At 38.8% G+C, this 26922-nt stretch overlaps 1 protein-coding gene across 8 annotated transcripts in view; it reads left to right on the top strand.

Moving 5' to 3' along the window:
- LOC116273018 (ral GTPase-activating protein subunit beta-like) overlaps nucleotides 1–26922 on the top strand; it is an 80382-nt gene that overhangs the window by 40162 nt on the left and 13298 nt on the right. For 7 of the 8 annotated variants that reach the window (XM_031661960.1, XM_031661958.1, XM_031661959.1 and 4 more), the window contains 9 exons: nucleotides 1294–1476; nucleotides 2563–2714; nucleotides 8124–8311; nucleotides 10556–10662; nucleotides 12489–12641; nucleotides 15282–15491; nucleotides 19710–19868; nucleotides 23920–24085; nucleotides 26724–26846. In XM_031661960.1, coding sequence (XP_031517820.1) covers nucleotides 1294–1476; nucleotides 2563–2714; nucleotides 8124–8311; nucleotides 10556–10662; nucleotides 12489–12641; nucleotides 15282–15491; nucleotides 19710–19868; nucleotides 23920–24085; nucleotides 26724–26846 — 1441 coding nt within the window. The remainder of the gene's footprint in view (nucleotides 1–1293; nucleotides 1477–2562; nucleotides 2715–8123; nucleotides 8312–10555; nucleotides 10663–12488; nucleotides 12642–15281; nucleotides 15492–19709; nucleotides 19869–23919; nucleotides 24086–26723; nucleotides 26847–26922) is intronic. The other variant, XM_031661957.1, reaches the window with a different exon arrangement.

The raw sequence follows: 26922 nt of genomic DNA, 5'->3' as shown, positions 1-26922 counted from the left end.
CTGGAGTCTGGATGTTGCCTTGTAAAGACTTTTAATAAAATCTTTTAAGAAGACAAAACACAACAACAAAAGCCCTTAATAATACAACAAACAACCCAATTAAAAATTGGGCAAAAGGTTTGAATAGATGTTTTATCAGAGACGATACACAGATGACAAATAAGCATATGAAAAAATACTCAATATCATTAATTATTAGGGAAATGCAGTTAAAACCATGATGAGATACCACTGCAAATCTCTTAGAATGGCTGAAGTATAAAAGACTGGCCATACCAAATGTTGGTGAGGATGTGGAGGAACTGTTGATGGGAATGTTAAATGGAACCACCATTTTGGAAAACAGCTTGGCTGTTCCTTAAAAAGGTAAGCATACACCTACATATGACCCAATAATTCCACTCCTAGGAGATAAGAGAACATATATCGATACAAATACCTTGTACATGAATGTTTATAGCAGCTGTAATTATAATATCCAGAAGCTGGAAATAACCCAATGTCCGTTCATAGGTAACTAGATAAATTGTGGTATATCCATGTAATGGACTACTATTCAGCAATATAAATGAATGAACAATTGATACACCCAAAAGTGTAGCTAAATCTGAAAATAATTATGCTGAGTGAAAGAAACCAGACCAAAAAAAGGTACATATTGTATGACTTTTAAATGATTTTATTTCTTTAAACTCTAGAAAATGCAAGCTAATCTATAGTGACAGCAGATCAGCAGTTGCTTAGGGAGAGGGGCAAAGAGGAGTAGGAGGAAGGATTACAAAGGTGCATGAAGAGATTTGGAGGTGATAGATATGTCCACTGTCGATTGTGGTGATAGTTCACAGGTGCATACTTATGTCAGAATTGACCAGTTGTATACTTGAAATATTGGGCAATTTACTGTATGACAGTTATGCCTCTGAGCAGCTGCACAGAACTTTCTGCAGAACCTAGAGCATCACTGTGAGGTTGGGTTAGGGGTTTAAAAATGTGCCCATGTTCTTTCAGTCTCTGGCGATGATGGACAGGTGTACCCAATGGGTTTGGGTTTTAGGGCATGAAAAACTATGCTAAAATGAAATACTGTTTCAGCACTTGAAAAATGCCACTATTTTGGGGGGAGTATTACAATACATCTGAAATAATCTGTTCCTATATATACATAATATAAAAAAGCAAGGCTTCCTGTAGTGTATCACATTGTCAAATAGGTCAAACTTCAGTGCAAATGCTTTGAAATTGGTACAGTAATTCCTGGCTGATTGTTTTTGTTCTCCAAATGAATATGCTTAGGTAAAGGTGATGGTTGACTCAGGAGACCGGAAGCGAGCCATCAGTTCTGTGTGCAGCTACATTGTGTATCAGTGTAGTCGGCCAGCTCCTTTTCACTCTAGGGATCTGCACTCCATGATAGTGGCAGCTTTTCAGTGTCTCTGTGTCTGGCTGACAGAGCACCCTGATATGCTTGATGAAAAGGTGAGTTTATTTTATTTTAAACCATTAAGTAAAAACAAAAATGTGTGCTAGCAAAATGCCTTTTGAAAGAGAATATCTAAATTTAAATACAGTATTGTACACTTTATAAACTGAAAATACTTGTTAGATTACAGTGAAACACTTGTCCTTTTGGGTACAACTTGAAAACTGTTCATTTTGCTTACATTTGGTTGCAAATTAAGTCATAGAGAAATTCTTTAGAAAGATGGGACCTTGACTAATTTATCTGAACTATCAAGACTGTTGTTTCTTGAAAGGATGGTAGCCTGGAGATAGCTAGTAGGCACTTCGGTCACCCTTCACCAAACAAAGAAGGGCAGATGATTGCCAGGCTGCAAACCTAGAGCACAGCTTGTCCTAAAGGTTGCTTCTATGGAAATATGTTACTCCATACTCATTTCTTCACTCTCAAGTGGACGCAGATAACTAGTCCACGTTCCCTACCATTGTTCCACGTAATGTCTTCCTTATAGGGAAGCAGGTGTTATAAGGAATTTACAGTGCAAATAAAAGGAGAGATCATTCGATATTTATGGAGACCTTTATGTAGTTTAAGGAATAATATTGTTGATTAAATCTTAGTCATTTTCATTATGGCTTCTGAAGTTATAATACCAGAAATTACCTAAAAATGTCAATGACAAGATTTCCTTTGGATATTAATAATATGTCTTAAACCATCTCCCTCACTTTGATAGCTAAGTCCAGAGATGCTGTCTGTCTCTCTGTGGTTACACTATCCCAGGCTTAACTGAATTATTATTTAATCTCTTTGGTTTGTGCTTTTGTGATTTACAGTCTTTGGTAATTTAACAAGAAAGTTGAATTGAATTTATTTATCTAACACTCTAAACACCAAAATTTAGTTCTTTAAAGAGAAATTGGGGGGTGGGGGTGTAAAGTTTATTGTATTACTATGAAGTTAATATATACTCATTAAAGAAATTAGCAAGAATCTGGAGCCCTTCCACCAAAACACAACCACTGCTAGCATGTGGATGGATTTCCTTGTCTTCTCATGAGAAAGATGTGTTACAAAAATTGATCTGCCTTTCCTGCTTTTAGGACTGCCTTAAGGAAGTACTGGAGATTGTGGAACTGGGTATCTCAGGAAGTAAGTCCAGGAACAGCGAGCAAGAGGTCAAGTACAAAGGAGATAAGGAGCCAAACCCTGCATCTATGAGGGTAAAGGATGCTGCTGAAGCCACCCTGACATGGTATGGAAGTGACCGCACAGGGATTGTGCCTAGGAACTAGATGGGGTTAGCCGTGATCCATGTTGTTTCCTTTCCTTCCCGATTGTTCAGCATTGCGTTATGCAGCCCCTTTAGGATACTTTTTCTCCAGAAACAAAATGGAAAGAAAATCTGTATATATTTTTTTACCTGTTTTTTAGACCAAAAGAAACTAGGAACTTGGGATTGAGAGTTTGAGTTCTTCTTTTTCTATACCATTTGATGTTAATTCAAGTCATACCGTGTTAGAGCTAGACTTACTGTACCCCCTCACTTTGATGCTAAGTCCAGAGATGATGTCTGTCTCTCTGTGGTTACACTATTAGATCTGCTTTACAGCTCAGTGGTCTGTATTCTCTGCTATACCATTTATATTATATAGTATAGGTTCATTCAACCAAGATTTATGAACTCTCCTAAGAACTGAGAATAGGATCATAAAGATAAATCTGATTTAGTCACCATTATGTCTACCATCTTGTCTGGTAGGGAAGATAAAATAGGAACACAAATAGCTATAATATTAGGTGGAAAATAAGTGCTCCAAGAGAAGAGGTATAAATAAAATGCTAGGGAGTTGGAAGGAAGAAATGAATACTTCCAGATAAGGGGAAGTCAGAGTAACATTCTTAGGGAAAATGACATTGGACCTGACTCTGAGAGGATGGGTCAAGTTTGAGCCACAAGCCAGAGTACAGGGTGGGTAAGAAGGCACCAAGACTGCTGTTTTGAGCATTTTGGTGTAGTAAAGGAGTAAAAACAGGGAGTTTGGTATCTTGAAAAAGAGTAGCGGAGAAGGTTGAGAGAGTTTATGTTTGGCTTGTAAGTGAGCATAGTGGAAAGAGGGAAGGAAGGCAGCTTAGCCACATTTGTGGACTGAATGAAACAGTTAGTGAAGATTAGGTGGAACCATAGTACACATGGAAAGATGAGGCTAATGAAAGGACATGTGCAGATGAAGGCTCAGAAAATGTAAAAGCAGAAAGGAGGAGTGGCAAGTCAGTCTGGGCTGGGGCATCTTGGTCTTAGTAAAGCAGGCAAAACCGCTTGAAAATGTGTGTGTAAGTCAGCCCTTACCAAGATCCCAGCATCTTCTACGAGTTTAGTGGCCTGTTGCTTACTTGGGACATGCACAATGAAGTTGGATTTGTTTCTGTTCCTGTGGGCTTAAGTCATTCAGTGAAGTTTTAGAAGAGTGCTTCCTGTCATTTAGTCCTGCTCACTATGCAAATACTGGACTTTCGGTGACTTTATGGAGGTTTGGCAAATAGCTAGAAAATAATATTTAAAAAAATGTGAGTACAGCTACTGAAACATGCGCTTATGCTGATGATGAATACTAGAAGTAATACAAGTTCAGAAAGAAGACCTTATGTGGGCCAGGGGAGCCTTAAAAGTGCCATAGGCCCGGGCACAGTGGCTCATGCCTGTAATCCCTGCACTTCGGGAGGCCGAGGAGGGCGGATCACAAGGTCAAGAGATTGAGACCATCCTGGCCAACATGGTGAAACCCCGCCTCTACTAAAAATACAAAAATTAGCTGGGCGTGGTAGTAGTCCCAGCTATTCAGGAGGCTGAGGCAAGAGAATCGCTTGAACCCAGGACACGGAGGTTGCAGTGAGCCAAGATCACACCGCTGTACTTCATCCTGATGACAGAGTGAGCTTCCATCTCAGAAAAAAAAAAAAAAAAAAAAAAAGGTGTCATGGAACTAAAACTTGATGTATGTCTTGAAGAGTAAGAAGGATATGGAGAGAAAGGAGGGGACATTTCTCATTATGCAAAAATAAGCTTGCTCCATCCTAGCCTGGACGGGGTGTTCTATGAGTGCATGACTGGCAGTGAGGATTGCATATGTGCTCAGGGTGAGTAGAGTCTTGGGATGCTTCTTCTCAACCTCACCAGTAAGCTAGATGGCTTATCTGTTTCTCTTCAGCTGTCTTGTCTCTGCTAGCAACTCGACAAATGGTATCTCCAGTTTTCAGTCTTAACTGTCATCATGAAACGTGTCCCTAACCAGATTTCTGTGTTCTCTCACAATTGCTTTGTGTTGGTATCATTGCTGTTTGCCAGTTATGCAAACACAGAACTTTGGCTGTTTGTCTGATTTGTCTTTCTGTCATTCCCCATGTAAAGCCAGTGACTGAGTTAAACAGGTTTTATTTTTGTAAAGTATTTCCTCCATTCTCTCCAACCTGGATAGCATCCTAGTCCAGGCCCTCCTCACTTCTTGCCCAGTTGCCCTATTTTTGATCTCTTAGCCCTTCTTGTTCATCTTTTATTCTATTGCAAAACTCATCGTCCTTAAGCACAATTTTGATTCTACTGCTTGAATGATTGAAAACCTTGAGTAGATCTGTTTCCTTCTTTGTCTAAACTCCTCGATTTGGTTTTCAAGGGCACCATCTGATCTTTTCCACCACTGCTTTGCAGCTTATCTCTTCTGCCATTGTCAGGCCTGACAGAGCACTGTGGCTATGAACTGGCTGTGCTTACACCTGTTTATGCTCTTCCCCTGGGTTTCAGGACCTCTTTTTTCTTCCTTTGGCTACATCTTCCACTGTTCAGTGCTTATAGCAAATCAGGCTACCTCCATGGGGCCTTTGGTTATTCCGCTTCTAAAGATGACTCTTTTCTGCACTTCTGTGCTCATTCTCTCTGACCCTAATGCACAGCGTGGAATTTTATACTGTCATGATTATACCTGGTTATGTGTGATGCGTGCTAGTGTTGTCTCCCCAGTCTTGGTAGAGAGCACGTTGGCCTCTTTGCCAACACAATGCTGAACACATAGTAGAAAATTATGGAGTACAGATTAGCTGGTTAGGTTTTTTTCCCCCTCTGTGTACACTAATACAAATTCAGGATTAGGGCTCTTGGAAGTCATTTCAACAGTCCCTTTTCCTGTCACCTTTAAGACATGTGTACCAAGTTATTTAGCCTCTAATTTGGAGATTTTCTAACCCCCAAGCTTGCCTATTTCATTTTGTTAAAGACTTGGTACTTTACATCGAGCTAAAATCTCTCCCACTTCTATGCATTGGTTCTGATTCATACTTTTGATCATTAAATCCTTTTTGTCCAGGCAGTAGCAGTATCCAAAAGCAGTCCTCATGTTCTCTCTGGTTCACTTCCGCCATTACCTTCAGTTTTTTTTTTGTTTGTTTGTTTGTTTGTTTGTTTTAAATATTACAAAGATTCAAGTACCTTTATCATCCTGGTTATTCTTAACTGGCATAGGTTTGACTATGCGCCTCTTACAGGTGGTTTACAGAGTATAATACTCTATTATTATTTTTTTTTTTCTTGAGACAGAGTCTCACCCTGTCATGCAGGCTGGAGTGCAATGTCATGATGTTGGCTCACTGCAACTGCTGCCTCCCAGAGTCAAGCAATTCTCCTGCCTCAGCTTCCCGAGTACCTGGGACTACAGGGGCGTGCCACCACACCCTGGTGATTTTTGTATTTTTAGTGGAGACGGGATTTCACCATGTTGGCTAAGCTGGTCTGGAACTTCTGACCTCAGGTGATCCACCCGCCTCGGCGTCCCAAAGTGCTGGGATTATAGGTGTGAGCCACTTGCACCCAGCAGAGTACAATATTCTAGATATGTTTTAATGATCTTTAAACTCTGTATAATATTACGTTTTCATTAAAATGTACTCAGACTGCATTGCATTTTTGAGAACTTGGTGATTTGCATTAAGTCAACTAAAATCCTTGAGTTTTTTTTCACATGTTTACCTTTCATCTGTTTTTCTCATCCTGTACTTGTTTGGGAGTGTTTGAAAGTAATGCACAGAACTTTACATTTAAACCTGAAATTTCTTCATCTAAGATTTACCTCATTATTTTTAGTCTTTAAGATTCTTTTGGATCTCAACTGTTTCTATGGTATATTATCTCTGCAGCTCAGCTTTTGGTCAACTGCACATTTAATGAGCATACCCTGTGTGTTCTAAATACATTGATAAAAATATTGAACAGATGGACTCCCAAAGCACATTGTCAGAACATTTCCTTCAAGTCCACAGGGATTTTTAAATCTATCTACAAGTTCATGATATTATATGAAACAGCATTTCATATAATATGAAATGGGAGTAATAATGGTATATGGGAATAATAGTGGTACCTATGAGAATAGGATTGTTAGGATATTATGTGAATTGTTGTGATATGATATTATATCACATAATATTATAACAATTCCATCAGATAGGTACCATTATTATTCCCATTTTGTAATGAAGGAACTGTAGCACAGAAAGAAAGTATCTTGAAACAAAGATTTTATCTTGTGATTCTAATATCATCCACCCCTTCATATGCATCTCATTTGGAAAACCAGTATTCCACAACACATTTGTCATCTCAAATCTCAACTTGAATGGCCTCTCCTCTTTCACTCTAAGGTGTGAACCCAAAGATCTCTAACAATGGAAAGGAACATTGCTCAACAGATTATTTTTCTTCCATTTCCTCTCCTCCTAAAAGGAAGACTGCCTCAGAACTTCAGGGACCAGGAGAACTTGGCATTAGTTCAGGCCTCTAATGGTTTGCAGAAAATAGGAGAAACACCAGGAGATCAATAATGAGAAAATATGGCTTTTAAACACCAGGAGATCAATAATGAGAAAATATGGCTTTGGTTTTCTAAAATGGGATAGAGATGGTTGTCACAAAACATATGGAGCCAGGCGCGGTAGCTCACGCCTGTAATCCCTGCACTTTGGGAGAGTGAGGCGGACGGATCATGAGGTCAGGAGATCGAGACCATCTTAGCTAACACGGTGAAACCCCGCCTCTACTCCGCCTCTACTAAAAATACAAAAAACTAGCCGGGCGTGGTGGCGGGCGCCTGTAGTCCCAGCTACTCGGGAGGCTGAGGCAGGAGAATAGCATGAACCCAGGGCGGAGCTTGCAGTGAGCCAAGATCGCACCACTGCACTCCAGCCTGGCTGACAGAGCGAGACTGCCTCAAAAAAAAAAAAAAAAAAGAGCATGTGGAATATGAGCTTGCTGTATTCCATGCAAGATTCTAAGATGTCAAATCAAATAGGTTGCCTGTAAGGGAGTAGGTCACTGAGATCAAATTATACCAGCTTAACCGTATTTTCTCTTCTGGATATGGACCAGACTGGAAAGGCAGATTAAATGTCTCTGAAATAGACATACAAATATGCATCTGGGGTAAAGGGCTTTTTAATCTTGGAGGGGAGAGTCTGGACAGTATGCCATGGCATTCACTACAAGGAGTAAATCTGACCTGTCGAGAAGCATGGCTGTGGTCCATTAAAATTCAGAAGAGTGAAAGGGGACACATTGATGCACAGGTAAACTGAAGATTTTGCTTTGGGAATTAACTGTTATCTTTTCCATTCTCCGTAGCATTATGCAGTTGCTCGGCGCATTTCCTTCACCTAGTGGTCCTGCCTCTCCTTGTAGTCTTGTGAATGAGACCACTTTGATTAAATACTCCAGGCTGCCAACCATAAACAAGCATAGTTTCCGGTACTTTGTCTTGGATAACAGTGTCATCCTGGCAATGCTGGAACAACCTCTTGGAAATGAGCAGAGTAAGTTTTAGTACTTTGAGCCTTCTCTACTGCTTAATCAGTGTTACCAGTACCATGAAGCTGTTTCCAGGATCTGGGAAGGACAGCCTACAGATTCAAAGTAGGTCAGAAAGACTTCTAGCTGTGGGACGATAGCACCTGAAAAATAGGAGGCCAAAAAATAGAATATACATATTAGATAGAGTCTTTTAAAGGCTCTTGATGTGCATCTGAACTAGCTCTGTAGTTTTATAGAAGGTGATGTTTTAGTGGGATCGATTGTGTTGTTTATCTTTGTCACTTTTTCTTCCCCTTTAAACTTTGGATCCTGCCCCTCTGCTCCCCTCCCTCTCACTCCTCATGTTCTATATCAATTGTTGGTGCCACCTACATAGGCTAAAAATTTGAGGAGTTATCTTTACCTGCTCCTTCCTGTTACTCACTTATGTAATTAGTTTCTAAGTTTCCATCTTCCCAGGGACCCTTGGATCTTTCCTTTCCTCTGTATTTTCCCGATACATCCAAGTGCAGGTCCTTAATATTTCTCACCTAGATTATTACAGTTGTTTCCTACCTACTGTGATTCCTCCAACCCCCAAACCCCTTGCCAGTTCTAACATGTGTTTTCCCTACTTCCATCCTACTTGCTGCCACCATGGTATTCATCCTCAACTACAAATGACCATGCAGTGCCCTACTGAAAACCCTGCAGTGATTTTCCATCAACACAACATGCACTGTTTTCCTCCTTTCCCTCCCCCTCAGTTATAAGCCATCTCACAATATGTGATAAAAACTGCAACCCAAACTATCCACAAGTACATTTTTTTTTTTCTGATGATAATTGGCATCAGCCAGTATGTAAAAGAAGCATGTTCTCAGACCCTTGTTGCTGGGAAGGGGAAGGAGAGTGAAGGTTACAGAATATGTGGGTATAACGTGACCCATGGAATCACTTGGTACACAATTCCCTTAGTTATGAGTGAAAAACTCAGGCTCACAGAGGGTGTATGACTTGCCCAGGGTTACTTGGGACTAGAGCCCAGATTTTCTAAACCCTGTATTGTCCCTTTCTGTTATTGTTGTTGTGCAGTGATAGGACTTGCTCAGTGATTAAAGATTTGCCTTCTTGCCTTTGTAAAGGTGAAGAGTCCTGTGCTAATTTTGTTGATTATATGAGTAGGAGCTCATAAATCCATAAAGTGAAAGTGAGACATTTCCCTGTAGTTTGAGATGAAAAGAATACCATCATAACCTTCTGTTGTGTTGTGGTGAGATGCCGTGACATTAATATCAAATAGAATGGTGCGTTTTATTACTGCCTAACTTCAGAAGTGCTACTCCCAAGTCTTTTCTACAGGCATTTCATCCTTTTCTACCCTAGACCTGGAGCTTGCTTGAGTTTCTTTCCTAGCCTGTGCCTATTCATGATTCCTCCAGCCTCCTACTCCCAAGCCATCTGCTGAGGAGTCTGCAAAATCCCAGTGTCCCCTTCAGGCTTCCTGGCCTTTTTCCAGCTTTTTAAAGACTCTCCTACTTTCATTCCAAATAATTTCATTGCATAGGAAGTTTACCAAAAATATAAGCAGTTGGAATTGTATAGATTTACAAGGACATTTTAGTAGTTTATTGTAATAATAAGAAATTATAGAGAAATTTGAAGACGTTTGACTCCCACACCTGAGACGGAAGAATAAAAAGAAGGATCTGGGTCACTCAGGAAGTCCATTCTGAGTGTTTTTTAACCCCCACCATGCCCCTGAACTACTGCTGAGATGGAACAGTGTCTGCCTATGGTGGGCAGTGGTACACAAAGGCATGGGCAAATATAACACTAACACTGCAAACATCCAGTCTATCTTTCTGCACTTAAAGTGTTCCCAACATTGGGAGGTTAAGAGTATTTACTGGGACAGTGTTTCCCACAAATGTGTACATGTATCACTGGAGGTATGTGAGATGATCTTAGTTGATATATTAGTGAACATAATTTTATGTTTTTTTAAGCATATGCTTTAAAATTATATAATTAGCATGCCAAAATTCATGATTTTCCATTTAGAGATGCACAGTAGTGGTTGATGTAAAGTAATAGTACTTAGAGTACATGGGTATGGCAGAAACCACAGAGGTGGTACACAAAAGATCAAAGCTTAGGAAACACTGTTGGGCCTTTGATTGTGAGAAGCTCTGCAGTTGATAACAAGTTTATTTTAAATGGTTGTTGTCTGAAATTAAAACTTTTATATACATATTTTATTCTAGATGATTTTTTCCCCTCTGTCACTGTGCTGGTCCGGGGGATGTCTGGAAGACTTGCTTGGGCACAACAGCTTTGTCTTTTACCCAGAGGAGCAAAAGCAAATCAGAAGGTATTCATCAGAAGTTACAGGGAAGTGTGTGTGTTTTGTAATTTAAAGGTTAGATAACATTCCAACAGAAAACACAGATCAAATAAATATTTTTGATCCCTAGCCAGATTCTCAGTCAGTGGGTTCATATCAGAATCATCTAGGAACCTAGAATTCCAGATCTACTCAATTACTCTTTAAAGACATCTTCAAGGCAGGTGTCTTTTCAAAAAGCTTTGCAGGTCATTCTGGCATCTACTTAGGAGTAATTACTGTTCTGGACAATGGCCCCAGTTTTTTTCCATGTAATTTTACATATAATAAAAGTCAGGTATATACCATATGTGAAAAAAATTTGGCAGGACTTCTGATGTGTCCAGCAACAGGACTTAGTTTCACATTGTTTTATATGATTTGTTCTTATATAGTAATTGGTAATATAGTGTATACTTTTTTTTTTTTAAAAAAGAGTCAGCGTCTTGTTTGTTGCCCAGGCTGGAGTGCAGTGGTGTAATCATGGCTCACTGCAGCCTAAACTCCTGGGCTCCAGTGATCCTCTTGCCTCAACCTCCTGAGTAGCTGAGACTATAGGCACGTGCCATTGCACCCAGCGCATTTTTAAAATTTTTTGTAGAGACAAGGTCTTGCTTTGTTGCCCAGGCTGATCCCAAACTCCTGTCTTCAAGTGATCTTTCCACCTCAGCTTCCCAAAGTGTTAGGATTACAGATGTGAGCTGTCACACCCAGCCTAACTAAAAAAAAAATATATATATATATATACACACACACACACACACACACACACAGACACACACATATATGCTGTGTATAATTTAATGAAATCTTTTGGGGTGCAGTTTATTTTATTACATTTGTAATTATGTGAATAATACTTGAAAAGTTGGAAAATTCAGATAACGAAGAAATTTTAAATCACCTTTACTCACTACCCAGAGGAATATAACCACTGCTAATATTTTACTGGATTTCCTTCCCATTTTTTTCTTTTCATAAACAATAACACTTGAATAGAATTTGAGTAATTTTGTGTACTGCTCTTTTCACTTATAACATTGTAAGCTTTTACTTCTGCTACTAAAAATTTTAAATATGACTTAATATTTCACCAGCATTTAAGAGACACCACAAAATTGGAGCATGTGCCTAAAATCATTTAATATCTTAGATGTCTCTGTTAGATGAGATGTTTTTTTCACCCAGTAAGGAACACTTGTCTATTTTTTCTTGGGGGTACAGATCACATTCTGTCAACAACTCTGTAATTTAATAAGTTAGCATTGAAGACTGAAGAGGAAGGGGACCAGGAAAGGAGCTAAAATTTGTTTAGGGTTCACCATGTATATATTAAAGCATGGATTTGGAGCTATGAAGACCTAGATTTGGTACCCATACTCTCAAGCCATATTAAGGTTCTTGTTAAAATCACTTTCTAGAGATGCCCAGTGAAGCCAAACTTGTCTTTAATTATATGGAATGATGTGAGAGCCCCTGGGGAAGAAAGTTTGAGTCTTAAAGCTCCAAAATGCTTTACCCACTGGATTACCGCTGAATGTGGGAGATTCGGGCCTGCAGCAGTAGAGGTCCACAGCCCATTTGTCAGTCATGAGATCTATAAGAAGTCGGTGAATATTTTTAGAAAAATAGAGTACATAGGGGCACAGCCTACTTCCCTTTACTGTTATCTGTAGCGTTTGCAGGTTCTGGGTGAGTTTTTGTGACATGTAATCCTAGGGAAACACAGCCATCTAAGAGACCAGGGAAATCCATGTCATTACAGATGGGTGTTGGACCCTATATAATAAACAAAATGTTACTTGTTTTAACAGCTTTTTGTGCCTGAACCTCGCCCAGTTCCTAAAAATGATGTTGGATTTAAATATTCTGTGAAACATCGGCCATTTCCTGAAGAGGTGGATAAGATTCCTTTTGTGAAAGCAGATCTCAGCATTCCAGATTTGCATGAAATAGTCACTGAAGAAGTAAGTACATTATTTTTAGCTGTCATCAAGGGGACGAATAGAAACATTCTTACAACTTCCATGGTCAAGCCGATGCTTTTAGTGTTGTTGGAGATGATTTATAAGATGACATGGGTCTCCATCATCCAGGAGGTTGCCATGTTTAAGACGAATATAGATTGTGGCTGATCGAAAGGAACTGCACATCTCTTAGAGCTGTCACTGGGCTGCCTGGCTGTTCATGGTAGGTTTCAGTAGTGTAGTGACATGATCAGACTCTGTTAGTAGAGTTATTTGGAGAAGGAAGACCAGTTCAGAGACTATTATGACAATCCAAGTCCTTATAAGAAAGGAAGGACTATTTCACTGATATGGAAGTTTAATATATAAAATGTATTGTGGAGGCAGATCCAAGCAGTCTTGAATTGATGAGGGAAGGAAAAGAACCAAAGAATTTTAGATTTTGAGCTTGAGTGACAAATATCAGTGCCATTTACAGAAATAGAGACATTAGGAAGAGGATAGGTTTGAGAAGATGGGGAAAATGTATTTGGCTTTAGATTAATTTAGAGAGTTAATTAAGATAACTGGCTCCTAGGTCAAGGGAGAAGAATTTTAAGAAGTCGGGGACAGAAGTATATCAGGACATGAGAGAACAGAAGAGCAGGAATGGAGGAAGAGCTACACTAGCCAGTGCTGGAGAGACCAGGGAGAAGAAAGAATAGAAAAAGTTCCCTGGATTTTGGCATGAAATTTAGGTGACCTTTGAGAACAGGTGTGTACAGTAGGAGGGAGAGTTCAAAGGGCTGGGGAGTGAATGTATTGAGGAAGAGGCAGTGAATAGAAACCACACTGTTAACAGTAAAGGGAAGGGTACAGAATGGGTAATATTATATAAGGAAATGGCCTCATTAAGGAAAGAAAAGACTAGTTTTTTTTGTTGTTTTTTGTTTTTTTTTTTGAGATGGAGTTTTGCTCTTGTTGCCCAGACTGGAGTGCAGTTGTGCATTCTCAGCTCACTGCAATCTCTGCCTCCCGGGTTCAAGTGATTGTCTTGCCTCAGCCTCCTGAGTAGCTGTGATTACAGGTGCACGCCACCACATCCAGCCAATTTTTGTATTTTTAGTAGAGACGGGGTTTCACCATTTGGCCAAGCCGGTCTCGAGCTCCTGACCTCAGGTGATCCACCTGCCTTTGCCTCCCAAAATGCTGGGAATTACAGGCGTGAGCCATCGCACCCAGCCAGAAAAGGCTAATTTTTAAGTATTTTTTTACATTCAAGGATGTGAGGATTATGAACATGCTTATAGATTGAAGGAAGAAACCAGGAGAGAGGGGTCTGGCTAACATTGTAAGATGGGCATTGGGACTTACAAGTAATAGATGCAGTAGAGTCAAGAGTGTAGTATAGAAAAGAGATACTTCTAAGACAGAAGGAGAGAGTAGGTGAAGGTTCAGAGACATTTAGAGAGGAAAGGAGGGAAATTGAAGAAGTTTGTGAAAATTTTAATCCTGGTTCTTGGCAATGTAATAGGGGATCCAAGACAGTTCTTAAAAATTGCCAGGCAGTCCAGCTGAGGTTAAGTAGCATTATCTACAGTGAAGTTATTTAACTCACTCTGCTGACTTTCTTCAAAAGTCCTTAGGATCTGGAAGCATAAGAATTTGACTGGTGTGGAGATTGACAGGTGTGGAAATTTGGAAGGAGAAGGTTCAACACAGCCGTTTAATGTGCTTAAGGAGAAGGTATTTAGCTGTTAGATGTGGGGGCTTCAGCTTAGTTGGGAAGCAGATAAAGCCAGAAGGATGCTAATGGAGTGGGAAAGCAGGGGGAGGGGTTGAGTGCCCCACAGCAAAAGTAGAGCACGAGCTCAGGGAAGTGAAGGGATAGGAGCTGCACAAGGGGCTTATGATTGGAGAGGGAATTTCAGACTTACAGCCCTGGAAAGCAGGGCACATCTCAGGTTCAAGTTTGTTTTCATGGATGGCCAAAGTTGTGAAGGTTGAGGAGCTTGTAGAATCCTGAGCCAGGTTGTTAGAAGGATTGTCGCTCACCAGGGGATGGAATTTTAAACAAGGATTGATCAGAAGAAAAGGTAGGAGGAGTTTCTAAGAGTACAGTCATGTCATCCATATGGATGAGGAATTCCAAACACAGGGAGCACGTCAGGGTAAAGATGGACAGTGATCTGGAAGCAAGGGGTGAGAGTGACAACTCTATCCCCTTTCTTGCCTATTTGAAGGGAACCAGAGACTGAATGTTTTCATTTACAGTGAGAACATGAAGAAGCAATTGTTGAAGGTATAGGGAAGTTTTTTTGGTGTTTGTTTTAACCTTGAACCATGTTTGTTTAATGGCATACTCTGTATTGAACTGAATCAGTGTTGATCGTTGAAAAGTATCTTCATTTTCTTTGTTGCTTGTAGCTTTATTTTCATTTTAAAATTAAGATTGACTTAGCCAGGTATAGTGGGACTCATGCCTGTAATCCCAGCACTTTGGGAACCTAAGGCAGGAGGATCACTTGAGCCCAGGAGTTCAAGACCAGCTTGGTCAACATAGAGAGACCTCAGTCTCAAAAAAAAAAAAAAAAAAAAATTAAGATTGGCCTTATTGGTTTCAAAACATTTTCAAAAAATGAAATATTTGGTTTATTTCAGTTAGAAGAGAGACATGAAAAATTAAGGAGTGGCATGGCCCAGCAGATTGCTTATGAAATACACCTTGAGCAACAGAGTGAGGAGGAATTGCAGAAGAGAAGCTTTCCTGACCCAGTTACGGATTGCAAGCCCCCGCCTCCTGCCCAGGAATTCCAAACAGCCCGCCTTTTCCTCTCACACTTTGGATTTTTGTCCTTAGAAGCATTGAAGGTAATTTTCTTGAACTTTTATGAATAAATATATTCACAAGTTAACAATCAGCTGACAATAGCTAAAATATTTTTATGAGGATATAAGCAAATTAAAAAAAAAAAACCCAGGTTAAAATTTTACCTTGCATACAAATAAATGAAATTCTGTGCTGCTGTAGGTTATAGTTTGTGCTCCAGGACAGGTCACCCCATGAATGCATTCAGAGTTCTGAGTCTGAGGGGACTGGTTTGATAATACACCTAACTCTGAATTTTCCTAGATAACGCAGTACCCATGTTAATGAAATCTATAGATAATTAGAAAAAGAATGTTAAAAATCTTCCCCTACTAAGCATTATTACTAAAAATATAAGCTACAATTAGCTTTGCTCTTTCATGCCACTTTTAGAAAAGAATGAAGTTAATACTGTAGTATTTGTAAGTCAAGCACTTCTTATATTGTCCAGTTTATAAGATCAAACTGTCTGGCTTTATATCCTGGAATCACTGCTTGCCAGCTATGTGGTCTTTGGTGAGTTTCTTATCTTGTCTTAGTTCCTCATCATCTATAAAGTGAGGGTGATAAAAGTATCCATCTCATTGATCATGTGAAGATTAAATGTGTTCACTCGTGGAAGATACTTGGTATAGTACTTAGCACAAAGTAAGCCAGCCTATAAGGTAAATATTGCCATTCTTCTTAATTCCATTAGCCTTAAAACAATTTTACAGCCAGGTGCGGTGGCTCATGCCTATAGTCCCAGCACTTTGGGAGCCCAAGGCAGGAGGATCATATGAGGCCAGGAGTTCGAGACCAGCCTGGACAACATAGTGAGACCCCCATCTCTCCAAAAAATTGTTTTTAAAGATTAGCTGGATGTGATGGCACGCCTATAAAACTAGCTTCTCAGGAGTCTGAGGCAAGAGGATTGCTTGAGCCTGAGAGTTCAAGGTTACAGTGAATTATGGTCACTCCACTATACTCCAACCTCGTTGATAGAGTGAGACCCTGTCTCTTGGAAAAAAAAAAAAAATTTACAAGACAAGTGATGCTATTCCTGTTTTATAGATGTGGACATAGAGGCTCAAAAATGTGAAATAACTTGTCTGGAGGTAGACTTGGAATTTATTCTAAGTCCTGTTTGTTTTGAAAAGTACAACTGAAGATTGCCAAGGAAGAAGTTGCTTATTGCATAAGTTGTCCCCTGCCCTTACTCCCTAGGAACTACCTGGTTATAGGCCATTTAGCTTTGTAGGAAAGTAATAGGGACATTGCTATTTGATTTTGTATTTCAGCATATAGAGGGAAAATGTTTTTTGCTTTTTTTTTTTTTTGTAGAAAATTGAGTTTGATGCAGCAATATGAACATAAAAACTTAAAATGCAGAATAGAAGAGCAGAGAGAGGAAAATTCTAAGAAATATAGTGGTAAATATGGAAGGGAAGGAAAAAAGATGCAACTTACAAATCATTAGTGATATTCCTAGTGGAGAAAATTGAACAGAGTAGAAGCAGTAAATAAAAATATACTAGAAGAAAATTAATGCTTCCTATGGACTTCAGGGACACAAGAAAGGCCATAATAGCCTTGTCTCTGAGATTATAGTTTTCCACTTCTGTTATCTATTCTAGCTGAAACTTTTAAGCTTTTAAGAAAATAATTCTCATGCTTTCTCATCTGTATGAGAACATAGGAAAAATAAAGTTACCTGGTTTATTTTATGAACCTTAGAATATTTCTAATAACTAAAACTTGACAACTCATACATACAAAACTACAAACCAGTTTTACTTATGAATATATTTACAAAAGTATTAAAGGGAATGCTAAGCAGACTTAGTTCTGAATTAATAGCATGTTAAGTAAATGGTCCTCCATGATCAAGTAAGGTTTATCCCGGGAACTTAGCAATTAATTATCAGGAAATATTAATAAAGCTATTAAGAAAATAATTTGGTCCCATTAGCAGTTCAGTCAGTGAAACAGTAAGTCAGTATTTACTAGAATCATATTCTGATTTTTTAAAAAATAACAAACTAAGCCAGCACTACTAGTGTAGGTTCTTATTTTAAAAGATTTATCTAAATGACAACCCAGGAGCAAACTAGAGGAATCTTTTGTTAAAATCAGAGGTAAAAATTATCTACCTTGACTACTATTTAACAACGAGAATTTTTTAGTCAATGACGTTTTTTAAACTTTCTAGTTTTAAATAATTATAGATTAGCAGGAAATTGCAAAATAAAGATATGAGAACCTTCCTGCGATGATAAATTCTTATGTAACTACAGTACAGTATAAAAATGAGGAAAGTCAATGAAATGTTAAACTAAGAGGTAAAAATCATTGGAAATGAGAAGACAGTTTGTAGGTAATATGACTTCTAGTTTGACAACCATAAGAAAATCAATGAAATGTTTAAAATAAATGAGAATTAAGATTGCCGTACACAAAAGTACAAAAATTAGTAATTATGCCTGTGATATTCAGTTAAAAATACAATGCAAAAATGCCCCATTTACAGCCGTGATATTGACAAAAGTTACCCTAACAAAGTATGTGCAAGACCTAGAGGAAGAAACTTTTAAAAATTATTAAGAGATATAAAATATGTAAATGTTATGTTCCTAGATTAGAAGATCATACAGAAGAACAAGCTGAGGAAATACCTTACTTTTAAAAAAAAAAAGAAGAATGAGGACATTCTGGTCTACAAGGTGTATTACAACATGCTTCAGGTCCACAATTCCTTATCCATGATTTCAAAGTAAAAACTGAAAACTGGAAAATTTTTTATATATTTGTAGTAAATTCATTTAGTGACAAAATTGGACCTGAATTGACATGAGGCTGTTTGTAGTTTTATGTCACTTAGTGTGAATACACTTCTGTTTGACTACAGAAAGATTAATGTCTTTGATCATAGAATATTGCCCTAGAGCTTGCTAGGAATGGTATATAATTGACTAGAAGGCTAGACTCAATCCTTGCCAGTGTGAAAGACAGTCATTCTTGCTTTCTCTGGAGGATGCTTTCCTGAAAGATATGCTGTGGTTAGCAGAACCTTGTTTGGCAAGATCAAAATCTCAAAGAAGATAGGGGATTAAGAGGAAAACAAAACAAACATGCATTTCTGAAAAATTTGTAGACTTAATTTTTTTAGAGAAGATTTAGGTTTTCAGAACAATTGAGCAGAAAGGGTAGAGAGCTGTCATATACCTTCCCCACAGCCCAGTTTCCCCTGTTATCAACATCTTGCATTCATGTGGTGCATTTGTTATGATTGATGAACTTATATTGGTGCATTACTAACCGAAGCTGGTGATTTACAATAGAGTTCACTTTGTGCTCTACAGGTCTCTGGGGTTTGACAAGTGTATAATGACATGTGTCCACCATTACAATTGTACAAATAGTTTTACTGCCCTAAAAATCCACTGTACTCCACTTACTCATTCCTCCCTCTTCACTCCTCACTCAAAACCTAGCAGCCACTGGTCTTTGTACTGTTTCTCTATAGTTTTACCTTTTTCAGAATGTCATATAGTTGGAATCATACAGTACATAGTCCTGTCACACTGGCTTTTTTCACTTTTATCAATATGCATTTAATGTTTCTTCATTCAGTATGCATTTAATGTGTCTTTTTGACTTGATGGTTTATTTCTTTTTATTGCCGAATAATACTCCATTGTATGGATGTACCACAGTTGATTTATCCCTTCATCTATTGAAAGACATCTTGGTTGCTTCCACATTTTGGTTATTATGAATAAAGCTGCTGTAAACATTTGTGTGCAGGCTTTTGTGTGGATGTGTGTGGGAAAATACCAAGGTGTGCAGTTGCTGCATTGCATGGTAAGAGTATGTTTGGCTTTGTAAGAAACTGCCAAACTGTCTTCCAAAGTAGCTGTACCATTTCACATTTCACCATTAATGAATGAGAAAAAAAGTACATTAAAGGTAAGTTCTAGAAAGCACAATATTATAGAGAAAACAGGATCCAAAATTATATACACAATATAATCTCAGTTGTCTTTAATTTAAAAAGAGGCAAATAAAAGAACTAAAAGGAAGTATGTTAAATAATTTCTTTAGGATTATGGTTGTGTTTATTCCTACCATTCTACATTTTTAAATTTAATTTTTATTAAACCATGAGCAAGTATTGTTTTTATAATTATAACAATGCAAGAGAATAGGTAATAATTGCTCCTTTCTTCTTTTGGTGGCAGGAACCTGCAAATAGTCGTCTACCTCCTCACCTTATTGCACTTGATTCCACGATACCTGGATTTTTTGATGACATAGGGTATCTGGATCTCTTGCCATGTCGTCCTTTTGACACAGTTTTTATTTTCTATATGAAGCCAGGTCAGAAAACAAACCAAGAGGTAAGAGTTATGAATTTTTTTTTTTTTGGTATATTTTTGTGCTATAAATACACATCTAGAAAAAAAAATTGAGGCAAAATTAATATGGAGAGTTTATTTGGGCCAGAGTTGAGGAAATGGGAAATGCTGGAAAGTTCTCCCAAGAACAAAGGAGAGTCTCAAGTTTTTAAAGATAAAAAGGATGAGCCAGGAGAACAGATGATTACAAAAGTTGTTTTTCAGGAATGCTCATTGGTTTACAGAAATAACATTGATTAGTGAGTAGATACAAATTATTGAACTGTAGGATATGAGCTGTGGTGTCCAGCACTGTTAGATTAGTTTATGAACTATTGGTGGTGACATGCAGTCTAGAGTCCATATAGCACGCAGCTTCAAAATTATTAGTTAGCTCAAGCAGGAGTGAGATGCGACTGCTATCACATTTCAGTGCCTTTCTGGGCATGATAATTTGAGGGAGACTCGCATTCCTTAAAAAGTTTCATTTTCATATACAAAATTTTACATGGTATGTACTTGTCTGTGGTAAGAAGTGTTTTATACTTGATGCCTAAAGACTTGCTATGAACCAGTTTGAAAACAGAATTAACCAAAACTATGATACTTGGAGTCCTGAGTCTTTTGACCCTTAAGAAATGTGATTTAAATAGGAGCTGTAGGATATCTTTCTTCCCCCTCAGGAATTCAGATTCATAAGACAAAATAAACTGAAATAAAGAAGGGTAGTCATAAAAAGTTAAAGTAAGGCTCAAGAAGAATAAAACAACAGCAACAAATATTTATTGAACATCTTCCCTGTGGCTCAGCATGCCAGGATATAGAAACGAGTAACAGTTTCCCTTTTGAGAAGCAGCTCACCTTCCTAGTAATTTCAGAAACAAATCATTTCAGTTGAGGAATGCGTGGTGTGCAGTGGGGGAAATAACAGCTGAAATAAAGGAGAAAAACAGAAGGACTGGCTGGGTGTGGTGGCTCACGCCTGTAATCCCAGCACTTTGGGAGGCCGAGGTGGGTGGATCACCTGAGGTCAGGAGTTCAAGACAAGCCTGGCCAACGTGGTAGAACCCTGTCTCTACTAAAAATACAAAAATTAGCTGGTGTGGTGGCAGGCACCTGTAGTCCCAGCTACTTGGGAGGCTGAGGCAGGAGAACTGCTTGAACCCGGAAAGCGGAGGTTGCAGTGAGCCGAGATTGCACCATTGCACTCCAGCCTGGGCGACAGAGCGAGACTCTGTCTCAAAAACAAAACAAAACAGAGGGACTAAGTAAAACATAGCTGGATACGTGTAACAAAGAGACTAGGAGAAGGATGAAGAAAAATGTAAGATAGGTGAGAATGGAAAACTGAGAGCAAAATGGCAGGAAACTTGAAGTGTTTTTTGAAAAGGAATAATTGAAATATAGAATAGGCAGGAAGTTACTGACTATAACTAGGAAAAAACTGAAGGAAGACTTGTAAAATGTAGTATTCAGATGTGTAGGGCACTGTGACTGCATGATCCTGGAATTTTACTGTAGTAGTCATTTTAAGACCATCAGCTAATCAAATTAGCATGCCTAAAGAAATTTACCAAAGTTTCCAAATGTTTAGAAGCACTGTTTCAAATGATTTGTGAGCTCCTAGAAAAGAATGCTGATTTATGAGAAAGTTATTTTTTTGTTACTGAGTCAATAAAGTTAATAAGTGTCTGTTGTTAGGTGAACAAAATCTGTAAGATTTCTGGCCCCCTAAAACTGCATAGAGGCGAAGACAGATGATTAAATAAGCAACCAACCGTTGTAAAGGGTGCTAATAGGGTCATTAAAGCACGTTCTAGGAGCAGTAGCGGGAAAACCTAATCTGGTTTTAAGAAGGTGGCCTGGAGGGAAAGATACTCTAGCTGGTATTTAAGGTGTGCATTAACTGTAGGTAAGGAGGCAGAAGCAGATTGTCACTGACAAAGTAATAATAATGTATAAATTCTTCAGGGTAAAGAGAGTATTTTATCTTCATAAAATTCATTATGGGGTCTAATATACTTGGAGCTTAAGAGAAAGTGGGCTGGTGGTAGCCAGAGATGAGACCGATGGACTCAAGTGTTTTAGAAGAACCTCAGTAAAATTGGATTAATTCTGGAGGTGGGGATCTGTTTTGAAGGAAGTCAGCGCATTCTTTGTTTGAGAATAATGGAGCCACTTTCTCCTGCCTGTACAAGAAGACACAAACCCTTGAGGCACCTCCTAACCCAGTCCAGTTTCCCTAGCTGTTTAGAAGCTGAGGGTAACTAGGAATTAATGAAGATTTCCTGAGACCTCCTTTGGAATGTCTGAGACCTGTCTTCCCTAGCCACATGGTAGATTAAGATTAATTTCTGTCTGCCAGAATCCATGCAAGTTGAATTGGATTCACTTATTGCTTCTTGACTAAATTTTCAAAAATTGTTTATTTAAAAGTTTTACTTCTAGATAAAAATTTGAATTGCAAAAACTAGAAATGGTTGTTAAGTCAGTTTCTTGGCACCCATAAGAATGTGAAGGGATATGGGTAAACTAAATAGGTTCACTTCTAAAGAGACTGGTTTTAGGCCGGGCACGGTGACTCACACCTGTAATCCCAGCACTTTGGGAGGCTGAGGTGGGCGGATCATGAGGTCAGGAGATCGAGACCATCCTGGCTAACACAGTAAAACCCGTTTTTACTAAAAATACAAAAAATTAGCCGGGTGTGGTGGCAGGCGCCTGTAGTCCCAACTACTCGGGAAGCTGAGGCAGGAGAATGGCATGAACCCGGGAGGTGGAGCTTGCAGTGAGCAGAGATTACGCCACTGCACTCCAGCCTAGGCGACAGAGCAAGACTACGTCTCAAAAGAAAAAAAAAAAATAGACTGGTTTTGTGCTTAAGAGGTAATGACTTTGAGGTGATTTGCAATGGGTCAGATGTAATGGATGTAACTTCTTACATTTTGACTTTCACAGGCCTCTATATGATCTTGGTATAGATTAGCATTGTATGAATGACATCAGTGATCTGTGGACTGGCTGCATCATAGTTATTTGGAGGAATTTTTAGAAATAGTGATTCCAGGATTCCGCGTTCGCTGATTTTAATGTAGAAGGTCTAGGGCAGGCGAAGAGAACCTTATTTTTACGCGATTTCCCAGATGATTTTGTTACACTCTGCTCTCCACCCTCCCCCTTTAGTTTTTCATTTGCAAAGAAATTTCTTATTTTCCTTCCTTTAGAAATGAGTTTTTCAAGAGTAGCACTATTACCATCTTGGGCCAGATAAGTTCTTTGTTATGAGGGCTGTCCTATGTATTTTAGAACATTTAGCAGCATCTTTGGCCTCTACTACTAGATGTTTGTAGTGTGCGTCACCAGTTATGACAACCAAAAATGTCTCCAAATGTTGGATGTCCGCTGAAAAGCAAAATCATCCCTAGATGAGAAGCACTGTTTTAGAGTGAGGGACACTTTGTGAGGCCAGTAGAAAGCGCACGTCTTACATTTAGTGCTTAGTGAAGAGGAGAGAACTTTGTGGCCACTTCATTTTTCCTGAAATTCTCTTCTTTGACCTAAGAAAAGGATATTTTCATACTCATTTATTAATTACACCTAATGTTTATTGAATTTTAGTAGGTTTTATAGCCTTTGTCAAGATTTATAGTTAAATAGTTGCATCCCTATGTAATGTTTCTCATTAACCAGACAGTAAACTTCATGAAGGTAAGGACATAGTATCTTTTAGTAAACATGCCTGGTTCAGTAATTGTTTTGCTAGGAAGAGAGCTCATAGCTTTTCTTGCATTATTTCATAACCATTGTTATTATCTCTACTCTATGGATTAAGAAACTGAGGCAGTGGGGTTAAGAAACTTGCCCAAGGCTCAGCCAATCCAAATCTGTCTAACTCTGGAGAATGCATTTTCTCTATAGTGATATATCCTCAAATGTATTCTGAGCTTGGACATGATTTGTCAGAAGCTTCAAAGCTAACCAATTTTTATGAAGATTTATTTTGATACATTATTTTTCTTCCTTCATTATAGCTGATGATTGGTATGTATTTCAGATTTTGAAGAATGTGGAGTCTTCCAGAACTGTTCAGCCACATTTCCTAGAATTTTTGCTTTCCCTTGGCTGGTCAGTAGATGTGGGCAGACACCCTGGTTGGACTGGGCATGTTTCTACCAGTTGGTCTATTAATTGTTGTGATGATGGTGAAGGATCTCAACAAGGTAAAACTCACAGTGCTTCAAATGTCAGTTGTTGCTTGTTTTGTTAGTCTTGTTTTTTTTCCCCCTTTACTATGATTTATAGTCTTATTAAAAATACAAAACCAGGCTGGGTGCAGTGGTGCATGCCTGCCTTTGAGAAGCCAGGTGGGAGGATCGACTGAGGCTAGGAGTTCAAGACCAACCTGGGCAACATAGCAAGACACCGTCTCTACAAAAGATGAAAAAATTTTCTAGGCTTGAGGGCCACGTATTTGTAGTCCTGCCTGCTCAGGAGGCTGAGGTGGGAGGATCACTTGAGGCCAGGATTTGGAGCTGTGATCATGCCACTGCATTCCAGCCTGAGTGACAGAGCAACTCCCTGACTCTAAAAAACAAACAGGTATATAGAGGAAAAGTATCCTTCCCCTAATCCCAGTCCTGACAGGGTAACTTAATACTAGTTTATATATTCTTCTAGACGTTTTCAGTGTATATGAAATATATACACATAATGATAGAGTTAATTAATACAAAATGACTGGCTTATTACAATGCTGATAAGTTCCTTTTTTATAATATGCATAAGATTCAATTTTCTATACAAATGGTATAATAAATATAGGTCATCCATACAAACAATACAGCTTCCTAACAAGCATGTTTTGTCTGATAAGTAGTTTTCTGTTAACCAGTGTGTTTTATCAACCGTGGCTATCAGAAGAGTCATACTTAAAGGTTAGATTCTTGGGATATTATACCAAAACCTTTGTAGTAAACAGCTGACCATCTCTGAGGATTCTTGCCCATCCCCTCAGATCCTCTGAGGAACTGTAATCAGGATAACAAGTACCAGAGCAAGTATAAATTTAAACTTAAGACCTTTGCCCCACCTGGCTAATGCTTTGTGTTCCTGGGCTCCTGAGGTCACTGGAAAGTTAGTATTACCTCTCTAAAGTGGATAATGCCTATGCCCAGTGCACATTTTTCATTTTGATAAATACATCAGTTGGATACTTATGGTTGCAAGTATCAGAAAACGTGACCCAAACTGCCTTAGATTTTGAAGATAATTTATTGCCCATGTAACTGAAAATTCTAGAGGTTGGTTAAGCTTTGGTGTCGTTTGATCAGCATTCTTGTTTTATTTCTTTACAATTTTCCTTTAGCGTTGCTCTCCATATTTTGGCTTTGTCACCAGCCTGGCTTCTCTACTAGTGCAGAAAGGCAATTCCAGGCTTTACATTCACATACCACAGCAGCCTGAAGAGGAGAGATTAGCCAGATCTGAGAACCCCCTACTCCCCGAATCCGGAACTATATGGTGATTAGACTATCCCAAGCCTGTCCTTGTGGCAAGAAAGAATGACTCTGGTAGAGAGATACAGACAAGATAGAACTAGTATCAGAGGTCAGTCCCACATGCACATTTTGCCTGCTGCAGAATAGGGGTGGATAGAGTGGCTGTTGGGATAGTAACCACAGCATGTACTACAGCAGATACAAAGTCCCTGCCCGGAGCCCACACCAGGAGTCAGAAAACGAAAGCCCAGTTTTTGAAAATAAAGTTTTATTGGAACTTGGTCACACTCTAGATTACACATTGTCTATGACAGCTTTCATGCTACAATGACAGAATCGAGTAGTTGTGGCAAAGATCCTATGGCCTACAAAGCCGAAAATGTTATCTGTCTGGTCCTTTACAGAAAAAGTTTGCTAACCTCTTGTCTAAGCTCCCTATTTGCCAAATCTTCACCAGCATTAGGTATCTTCCAGTTTTTTAAGTGAGAAATTTTTCATTTTTAATAATGCTTGAGCATATCTTACCATATTTTTATTTCTTTCCTGAGAAGTACTTGTTCATTTCCCCTGTCCATTTTTTGGTCAGATTGTTGGTCTTTTATGTACTGCTGGTAGGACACTGAGTTCATTTTAATTGAGAACTATATAGCTCTCATGAGTGTTTCTTTTGTTAATTCAGTCTTCCTGGCTTAGAGCAGATGCTATTACTAAAACTGGCTGTACATTTTTATACAATGTCACTGACCATTGAGGAAGGTGGAACATAGGCCAACTTGAGGAGCCATAGAGAGAGACCAGGGATAGAAATGCCTTAAAAGCCAGAGTCCAGAGATAACGCACATGTGTACTCTCTCTCTTCTCTCTCTCTGTCTCTTCCTCCCTCCTCCTCCTCCTCCTCCTCTTCTTTTCCTCCTCCTCCTTCTTCCTCTCTCTCTCTCTCTCTCTCTTTCTGTCTCTCTCTCTCTCTCTCTCTCTCTCTCTCTCTGTCTGCCTGCCTGCCTGCCTGTCTCTCTGGCCCAACTCCCTTCTGAGGTACTGGGATGGTCTTCCTTTTGATTATTTATTCACCGGATCCAAAGGACTGCTCCCTTAATCTGCTTCATACACATGAATTAAAAGCCCTGCTAATCAGAAGTGGTCTGATATATAGTCGTTTGAGAAATTATGAAATGAAGATTTTATGATTTAAAAATAAAGACATCTAATAAGCATTATATTTTATTCTTTCATACTAATTGGTTCTTGCTGGAAACATATATTCTATTTATCACTTTATTAACCAGTTAACATTTCGTGTAGCAAGATGATACTGGTTTTTTTCTACTTTTTGAAGCTGTAATGTGGTGTTTCTTTTTCCCAGAAGAAGTGATTTCCTCTGAAGATATTGGAGCTAGCATTTTCAATGGACAGAAGAAGGTGCTGTATTATGCTGATGCCCTTACGGAAATTGCTTTTGTGGTTCCTTCTCCTGTGGAGTCCTTAAGTAAGACCATTTTGCATGGTCCTGTTTTAGGATCTATATTTATATTCCTGGGTTGTGTGATATTACTGCTTTGGAA

The sequence above is a fragment of the Papio anubis genome, unplaced genomic scaffold, assembly GCF_008728515.1.
Source record: "Papio anubis isolate 15944 unplaced genomic scaffold, Panubis1.0 scaffold310, whole genome shotgun sequence".
Lineage (NCBI taxonomy): Eukaryota > Metazoa > Chordata > Mammalia > Primates > Cercopithecidae > Papio > Papio anubis.
The sequence above is the reverse complement of the archived record's forward strand: the minus strand, read 5'-3'. Positions and strand labels throughout refer to the sequence as shown.